This window comes from Thunnus thynnus, chromosome 15 (assembly GCF_963924715.1).
Source record: "Thunnus thynnus chromosome 15, fThuThy2.1, whole genome shotgun sequence".
In the NCBI taxonomy this organism is placed as follows: domain Eukaryota; kingdom Metazoa; phylum Chordata; class Actinopteri; order Scombriformes; family Scombridae; genus Thunnus; species Thunnus thynnus.
Genome location: NC_089531.1, coordinates 641,612 through 650,872, shown reverse-complemented (window position 1 = coordinate 650,872; position 9,261 = coordinate 641,612). Strand labels below are relative to the sequence as shown.

General features: G+C 40.0%; 1 protein-coding gene across 1 annotated transcript; it reads left to right on the top strand.

The window, feature by feature from the left end:
• The first annotated feature begins 1,187 nt into the window (after positions 1-1,187).
• On the top strand, positions 1,188-7,793 carry LOC137198955 (toll-like receptor 13). Its single transcript, XM_067612994.1, has 3 exons — positions 1,188-3,750; positions 4,889-5,006; positions 6,644-7,793. Exons 1-3 carry the CDS (start codon positions 1,260-1,262, stop codon positions 6,915-6,917), a joined length of 2,883 nt encoding a protein of 960 aa, XP_067469095.1. The 5' UTR covers positions 1,188-1,259; the 3' UTR covers positions 6,918-7,793.
• The last annotated feature ends 1,468 nt before the right edge of the window (positions 7,794-9,261 follow it).

The following is a 9,261-nucleotide window of genomic DNA, read 5'->3' as shown; positions in this document are numbered from 1 at the left end:
TCAGACATGTGCGAGCATCACTGAGTCGAGACGAGCAGAAGTAGGAAGTAGGCGGCCGAGACGTGATGCTCTGAAGCTCGACTGTGAGTATCACAAACATTTATTTATCTGTGATGTTGCTGCATCTGTTTTGTGTTAAAATATAACTGTAATTTCTTTATTAAACAGACACACACACACATATCTCTGATAATGATTTAATAACTCTCAGTTGTAGGAATTTGTGCACTCAAATATCTGAATTATTATTGTGCAACAACTCCAACATAGTGACATAACTCATATTACAGTAGGTGTAATAACAGGGGAACAGTCGTCCTCGTTGGCCACACAAGAGAGATAATGATTGTTATTAATCTTAATTATGATTCTGCAAGATTATAAAGTCTTTTAAGGTGAAGTGACTGAGATAAAAACACAAACAAGTCCACTTTAGTTACATACACATTTATTACTAATACTACAGCTACAAGTACTAACACTACAACATTTAACAGATGAGACACAAGAGGGAAACTGGTGCACAAGGCTAGTGAATGATTGTGATGCAGGAACAATTTTCAATGTTTTTCTTCTTGTCAACAAATCTCAAACAATGAACTGATCTACAAACAAGTATCGTGTGTGTATCAAAGCTGATATATCTGATTCCTCCGTTGTTGTTCAGAAACTATTAAAACACGTCAGTGAGTCTCACCGCTGCTCTGGGTCACATGATCCTTCATCATGACGAGTTTGGTCACGTTAGTTTGTTTAGAAACGGCTCCAAAGACTAATAACAGCATCACGTTTTCAGTCTCCAGAGAGTAGTTCTGTGTAAGGCGGACGCTACTGAGCGTGTGCAGGAACACGGTTCTGTTTACAGCTTTGCTAGCTTGTTGTGCTACAGATCACAACCTCTAGACTTTGTACTGAGGTTCTTTGAGAAATAGGCAATGTAGTATAAAGTCATGACTTTTATTAAAATTGGATAAAATACTATCAAACCCCAATTTTTTAGGCTATGCTAACATGCTAGCCAAAACAACTTCATAAAGTGACGATATGTTGGGGATGTTGTCTGTCGGAATGCAGAGTTCTTCTGCCTCCAAATGGCAAAAACCTGAAATACAATTTCAATGATTAATCTTCATAAATTAGAGACATTGATTAGATGAAGTAATGTTCTAATTCCTCTGCAGATATACGACAACATCAGGACTGACAGCAGCTGATCTTAAAAGACTGGATATAACAGATCTGAAGATCTACATTCAACAATGGGAACAATACGAAGACGTCTTCTTCTACTTCTATCTCTGCTGCTTCATCTCAACCCTTCACTCACTTATTCGCTGAAAAGCTGTAACATCGATTATTCTGAGGATCCCTCTGCTGATGTTGTCTTGGATTGCTCAAACGGTGAACTTGTTGTTATCCCTGATGACATCCCCAGAGATGTGAGCTCAGTAAATCTCAGGAACAATACCATTGGACGGATTAACAGGGAAGACTTTGGCTTCTTGTCAAAGCTGAGACTTTTGTCCCTGGACTTGAATGAGATCGCTGACATAGACGACGGATCTTTTATAGGTTTGGTGGCGTTGACAAAACTCCGCATGAGATTTAATAATCTTACCAACCTGACGAGCAACCTTTTTCAGGGACTGTTCAACCTCACAACACTTGATGTCGGGAACAACAACATCCAGTTCATCGATACCTCTGCCTTTCGGTTCCTGAGCCGCTTACAGACTGTGAAACTCGACTCCAACCGGCTCCGACAAGTTTCCGACATTCAGCCCATCTTACAGCTACCACACTTAAGGGAGCTGATCATTGGAGATAATCAATTTCACTCCTTCCAGACCAAAGATCTGCTGCTGAACATGTCCTCAAGCCTTCAGATGTTAGATGTAGCCCGTAATGAGTTGGAAAAGTTCAGCATCACAACACCGATCTTTCCTCGCCTTGAGCTGGTTGACATTTCTCGTTGTGGCCACAATGCCAGCTTGGAGTGGGACATCCCTGACAAGACTCTCCTGAGGAACATAACTCAACTGTATTTTAGCTACATCTCACTGCCTTTTAAAGAGATGCAAAACGTCCTGCAGAGTCTTGACTCGCTGATGCATCTCAGACTGAATCATATGAGGGAGTATATCAACAAAGGCCTCTTAAAAACGGTCTGCAAAATCCCGACACTTAAGAAACTGGATCTGTCTCACAACCAATGCCCCAATATAAGTGCAAAGCTTGTAAGTTGCTCTCAGCTCACTGAACTTGACCTGTCCCTAACTTACATGACTGAACTGTCTCAAGGCTCAATACGATCGATGAAGCAACTGAAGAACCTCGCTGTACAAGGCAACTTCCTCTCCAAAGTGCCAGATGACATCAGCGGTCTCTCCTCCCTCGAGATCCTGGATCTGAGCAACAATCTGCTCACCGAATTAGTCTGCGGGGATTTCCTAAACACGACGCGCCTCACAGAACTTTATCTGAACACCAACCACATTGCCAAACTGGATGGGTGTGTCTTTGAAAATATGAATGATCTTAAAGTTCTAGATTTGAGTGAGAACCTGCTGTGGACATTCGGAAGTGCCTTTAAAATGGGCCTGCAGAAGCTTGAGTTCCTCCATTTGAGCAAAAACTCTTTGTCTATTCTTGAAGAGGGGGATTTTAAAGGATTAAGGTCTGTGAAATATTTGGATATGGTGTCAGATAACATCAAATTGGTGAGACATAAAGCTTTAGAGGGACTGAACAACCTGCAGACTCTTATTGTGTTGCTTCCTCTTACGTTTGAAATAAACTTCACAGGAATGCAGCAGCTGGAAAATCTCACTATATATTTTAATACTGACATTGGTTTCAAAAAACCTCCTCCAAACCTTTATGAAGCTTTCCTTAATTTAAAATCTTTGAAAATGCTTACAATAATATGCAAGGGCGATCACTTCGGCTATCCCTTTGACATACCGTCATACATCCTCAAGGCTATGGACCATTTAGAGGAGTTCACAGCTGTGAATTTGTACGTTTCTGCGCCGCATCCAAAGACATTTCAGTTCAACTCTCAGCTCAAGAATCTGACAATTGAGCAGACTGATTTATCAGATTTGGATCCTGAACTGTTTCGGCCGATCCCGAACCTGAAGTCTCTCGATCTGTCCAAAAACAAGCTCAGATCTTTGGATTTTCTGGCTCAGGTCGACCTGCCGGCTCTCAGCTGGTTGAAACTGAGAGAGAATGAGTTGATGGTGATCAATGAAACGGTCTTCCAGTCTCTGCCTGCACTAACATATCTGGACCTGCTTGGTAACCCTTTCACCTGTAACTGCTCTAACGCTGGCTTCATCCAATGGGTGAAGAGCAACAACCAGACACAAGTCGTTAACGCCTACCAGTATGCTTGTTCCTTTCCTGTGGCTAAACGAGGAAGCAAGCTGCTGGACTTTGACATCCAGTCCTGCTGGATGGACATTAACTTCTTCTGCTTCATTTCCTTCACTTGTCTGGTTGTGCTAACGCTCCTCACATCCTTCATCTACCACTTTCTGAGGTGGCAGCTAGTCTACAGCTTCTACCTCTTCCTGGCCTTCCTCTATGACAGCAGGAGGAGGAAGAAGGAATCTCCTCACTGCTACGACGCCTTCATCTCCTACAATGTTCATGATGAGGCCTGGGTTTACAGAGAGATGCTTCCAGTGCTGGAAGGAGAGCAGGGCTGGAGACTCTGTCTGCACCACAGAGACTTCCAACCAGGTACATTTCACCACTTCTAACTGGTAACCAGTAGGCTTGTTGTTTCTGTTGGCTGACACCAGCCAAATCCCCAAACTCTCACATGGTAACACAGAAGAAAAAGTTAAAGGTTATTACAAAATGTTTGTTTCTTGATGCAAGTGTTGCAGCCAGAGACTAAAGCGGATGCTGGTATGCAGCATAACTTGCAGTCTTTATTTCCAACCACAACAAAGCAGTAGATGTTCGTTTAGAGTCTGCATGCATGTTTCTCTGCTGCTAAAAACTACTAGCTTTGTACTTTGTACTAACTACTGCAATGTAGTAACAGCTACATTATCATCAAATTAACTGAAAATCATATTTTGAAATATTTGTTTGATTTGTTTGATTATTGTGGAGGTGAAAACAAGAAGAAACTATATAAATGCAGTGAAATTGTGTAGCTGTGTTTAGGCAGGTGAAAGACAAATGGACAAACAGCCATAAACAACCAACTAACAGTACTGACATTTACAGATATTTTGTAAAACAAAACAACATCTGTTAATGGTATCAAGAATTTTCATATCAGTGCTTCCCTCACTGTTTGACTGCTGCATGTTTGCAAATTATGTACAATAATTCATTGTGGGAACAGCATCATGGTCACTGAAGTGGTACTCAATAACTCCAGCCAGGGTTTGCACGTCTATTGTTGGATATTGTTTCAATAACCAAAAATGACATTCAGATTTAACCTCTGTTTGTCACTTCCTCTTCCTCTTATCTGCCTCCAGTCAGAGAGGTTGAGATTGCAGAGTTTCTGCAGTACACTGATTATTTTTAAAGTGTTTGAGTTTCACATCCTCTTTATTCATTGCTCTCGTATGTCAGCTACAATATCATGAAGCTCACTTCATCAAACATGCCTCATTGGTTTTGTGGCTTGTGGTGCGAGAGCAGAGTTACAGTTTTTTACTTCTCAGACTGCTGAACATGAACAGACGCATCAGCTGTCAGAGTCAGAATCAACCTTTAAAACTCCATCTGGGTCTAATCATCATCACAGCTACAGCGAACTCTGCCTCGACCTGCTGCAACAACATCATCCATCAATACATTTGTCCTGAGTTAGAATCTCACCTTTACCTACTTTAGTGTTGCTGTGTCTCCACAGGTAAACCCATCATAGAGAACATTACAGACGCCATCTACAGCAGCAGGAAGACCATCTGTGTGATCAGCCAGCGCTACCTGCAGAGCGAGTGGTGCTCCAGAGAGATCCAGATGGCCAGGTGGGGGCCGCTGTCCATCATTAGTCTTTCTTTCTTTAATTTAAACATCTTGGTTGAAGACACAGAATCATAAAGCTCTGTGGGTGATGTGAAGAGGAGGAAGGAAACCAGGAGGCCGATACAAAAAGTTTCAATCGAGTGAAATCACAAACATCAGACAACAAGACAAAGCAAAGAAAAATAAGAGCAGATAGATCAAGAACAAGAAAAAAAGATAAAGAAAGAATGTTATATTTGTTACATATGTTGGGCGGTCATACATGACTTTGTAACGCATTACAGTAATGTGATTACTGTTTCAGTACCAGTAATGTAAAGGGATTACAGTTTGAGATTCAGTAATCATATTGCAGTTACAAATCACAGTAACACTCCGTTACTGTTACACTGGGGGGTCGGTGAGCTCGCTGTCTCACCGGAATAAGCTGGCAGACGCTCCGGAGGAGGAAAACGTTGTCTTATTCACATGCTGTATGTTCTGGCGTGCTAACGTTAGCCACGGGTACGCCTACACTGAGGAGTCACATGACGCTGGTTTAGCTCAGAGTTGGAGGGTGTGTGCAGTCACTGAGGCTATGCTAACGCTAGGTGTTGGACAGACAGATGGTTGGTCCAGACTGGTTTTCCATGGCAAGAAGCAGCAGGAGAGAACTGTTCGAGACCACTATCCTACGTTTTACTGTTTTAACCCAAACCAAGATCTTTCTCGAACCCTAACCGAGTGATTTTTGTGCCTAATCCTGACCATTTTAACCCCAAACCATTTTTAAACTATTTGAATTTGCTGACACAGAGGAATCCGTACCAATAGCCACTTCCTCTGGAATAATGGTACCATCAGTGGAGGAATCTGATGGAGCTGAGGGCTGAGAAACCAAAGTAACGAGTGATGTAATGCATCACTTTTGCTGCTGAGTAATGAGTAAAGTAATGTGATTACTTTACAATGAGTAATATGTAATGAGTAGTTAATTACGACAGAATTACGACAGTAAATGAAAATCCTTTTCAGACCTGTACAATACAGAGACTGTTTAATACGAACACATAGAGCTGCAGTGATTAATTGATTAGTTGATTGACAGAAAAACAATCAGCAACTATTAATTTATTTATATTGACTATTAAATAATCAATTTTAGTGATTTTCTGAGTGTAAATGCCAAATATTTGCTGGTTTCAGCTTCTTAAATGTAATGACTTTCTGTGTATGTCAGTAAACTAAATTCCTTTTGAATTTCTGACTGTTGGTCAGACAAAACAATGTTAGAAGACGACTTTTATTTTATACACAAAACAATTTATCAGCAGGTTGATCAAACGGTTAACAGATACATACATTCTAGGGGTGCGCCTGAATACAAATACATTATTAAATACAAAGAAGGTCTGTCTGCACATCAGGGATACATTCAGTTTAGCTCAGTAGTCAGTGCAGTCCTCCTTCATAAGATAGTTTATTCATAAACACTTATTTTAACACCTTAATATCCTCAAATTAAAAGCATACAAAAATAATAAACAATAAGTGTAATAAAAAGCATCTCTCAGTCCTCACATATAGCAGCACCTCCTGCGTTTATCTCTGGTTCAGTCCTCTGAATCGTCCTCATGGTTTGTCCTGTTTGTCGTTGCAGCTTCCGTCTGTTTGACGAGCAGAAGGACGTGTTGATCCTGCTGTTTCTGGAGGAGATCCCGGCCTATCAGCTGTCTCCGTTCTACCGTATGAGGAAGCTGGTGAAGAGACACACCTACCTGAGCTGGTCGCAGGCCGGCCAACACACGGGAGTCTTCTGGCAGAACGTACGGAGAGCTCTGGAGACGAGGGACGCTCCCACCGAGAACACCAACCTGCTGACGGGACCAGCAGGGAGCTTTCACCAACCAGAAGCTCCCATGTCATCAGGCTGAAGTACCTTAAAGTTTCTCTGACAGTCGCTAGCTGCTCCAACTGACTCCCTTTCAAAAAGCCTCAGCTTCTCTCTAGAAATACTGAGTTGATCATTGTTTTCAACGAGTCATTCTGGTCTCAGTCTCTAAATTCCGGCCCTCTAATAAGTGTGCTGGTGGACATTTTGGAAATTATAGCTCCATCAATAAGATTTGAAGACTTATAGCAGCTTTAATGTCTGCCATGTGGGTGTTGATTGACAGCTGTGATTGACAGTTGGCTCTGATACCTGCCCTGTTACCACAATTTAGCTGAAGTAGCTAACGTCAGCCCGAGTGTGCAGCACTCAGTGTTCCCAGTAAGCTAGCGTTAGCTTGGGTCCGAGGTAGCGGGACGTGTTTTCAGAGCATGTAAGGAAACATCCTGCACTCCTTATCTGGAAGCTCCTGGCTCCAAACAGAAACGATGGTGCTGAACATGAGCTTCAAACCATCTCCAATGAAACCAACGGGTGATGTCACACCTCGCTACGTCCGTACAGGCTGCGGCTTTCACTGAGAACTAAAGATCTGGGCCTCATGCAAGAACATTTATATTCTTCTCCTGAATCTCCCTGACTTTTGTTCGTACGAGCTGAACTCATTGGTTTGATCATTCAGAAAACTGAGGCCCCAAAGATATTTTATAATCAGTGTGACTATTACGTAGTTTATCCACCAGAGAGCGCTAATAAGAAGATTTTTACACTGTAAAATGTTCGCTCAGTGTGTATTTTGGTCCCCAAAAAATAGAACAAATCTACATCAAAATTGTTTGTTTCTGATATATTGTAATCATATTTTTTGAAGAATTGTTTATCAGTAAAGCTCTACATATAAGAGTTCATTCACAAAAAAGCATTCATGTTCCATATTATATATATATATATATATATATATATGTATGTGTGTATATATATATATATATATATATATATATATATATATATATATATATATACACATACATATATATATATGTATATATATATATACACACATATATATATATATATATACATATATATATATATATATGTGTGTGTGTGTGTGTGTGTGTGTGTGTGTATATATGTATGTATATATAATGTATTTTCTGTTTGTGTAAGAATGTTATTGTGTATTGTTCTTAAAACATTTTAAGTAAAATATATAATGTTGTATAAATCATCTCCATCAATGGGCTTCATGCAGGAACCACTTGTGAGTCATTTATCAATATCAAATTCATAAATGCACCTTCGATCAGCAAAAATCACACATGGGGCCTCATGGAAGAAGCATCCATACGAACAGACTCCTTCTCAAGACGTCAGTGTCTCAAATGTCTCAAATGTCAATGATTAAATATGAATTTTAGTCTCAGATTTACATGAATTAAAAGAAAAGTAAGATATGAGTTTAACCTCTTACCAGGCAGGTTTGTGCACGTCTGAAAATAACAAACCCAAAATAAAAAGGTTCCTGTTCTTCAGGCCTTTTGATGACAGTTAGTCATAAAGTCAGAATAAATATATGAGAACCTGAAAATAGTGTCGTTGATCAGATTAAATCAGAGAAAAAATAACGATATACGTCTGGTTTCAGGTGAGTTATATCACAAATACATATTCAATAAAGTCAACTTTTTGCAGCCAGATTTGTTATGTGTGTGCATCTTTATATACAGTCTATGATATGAACGCGCACGCAGAGTTACAGCAATAAATACAAACAGACACACTGCAGACGAGTCAGTCAGCACTAAACACAGATAAGATGCATCAGCACGTTTGATTAAAACAGGAACAAAAAATTTAAAAGCAACCAACCAAGATCACTATTTTCATGATACATCAGAACTTCACCAACAGTTTACTGTCCTGCTGTATGATGTTCCAGAAGCAGCACATTTTATATTTATATGGTAAATGTGCATAAAAACAGATGTAACACAAGAAGTGACCTTCCTGCAACAACAGCAGCAAAATAAACTGACACATCATGTGCAACAGAAATATGAGAGTTTTCATTTGTTCCAACTTACTGTTTGATTTGTTTGAGATGTTTGCACAGAAATAATAAACATATCTGAGATGAGAGATGTATTAAAGCAGAGTGAGCAGCAGGGGGCAGTCTGACTCTGTGTTTCACATCTTTAACATCCTGATGAAGAGACAGACAGATGTTTTACTGCACACTGAGGCCACTAAAACAAACAGACCCACACATCCAGAGCAGCTGCAGATACTCTCTTTGCATTTTCTTTTTAATTTCAATTTTTAATTCATTTTAAAATTGTTTCTTTTTTTTTTTTAACCTGAATGAACGACACAAGAACTCCAGT

Excerpts from the sequence above, each read along its gene's own strand:
- LOC137198955 (XM_067612994.1), top strand. The coding sequence starts at position 1,260 with ATGGGAACAATACGAAGACGTCTTCTTCTACTTCTATCTCTGCTGCTT. Across the intron at positions 3,751-4,888 it reads CCACAGAGACTTCCAACCAG|GTAAACCCATCATAGAGAAC; the intron begins GTACATTTCACC and ends GTGTCTCCACAG. Across the intron at positions 5,007-6,643 it reads AGAGAGATCCAGATGGCCAG|CTTCCGTCTGTTTGACGAGC; the intron begins GTGGGGGCCGCT and ends TTGTCGTTGCAG.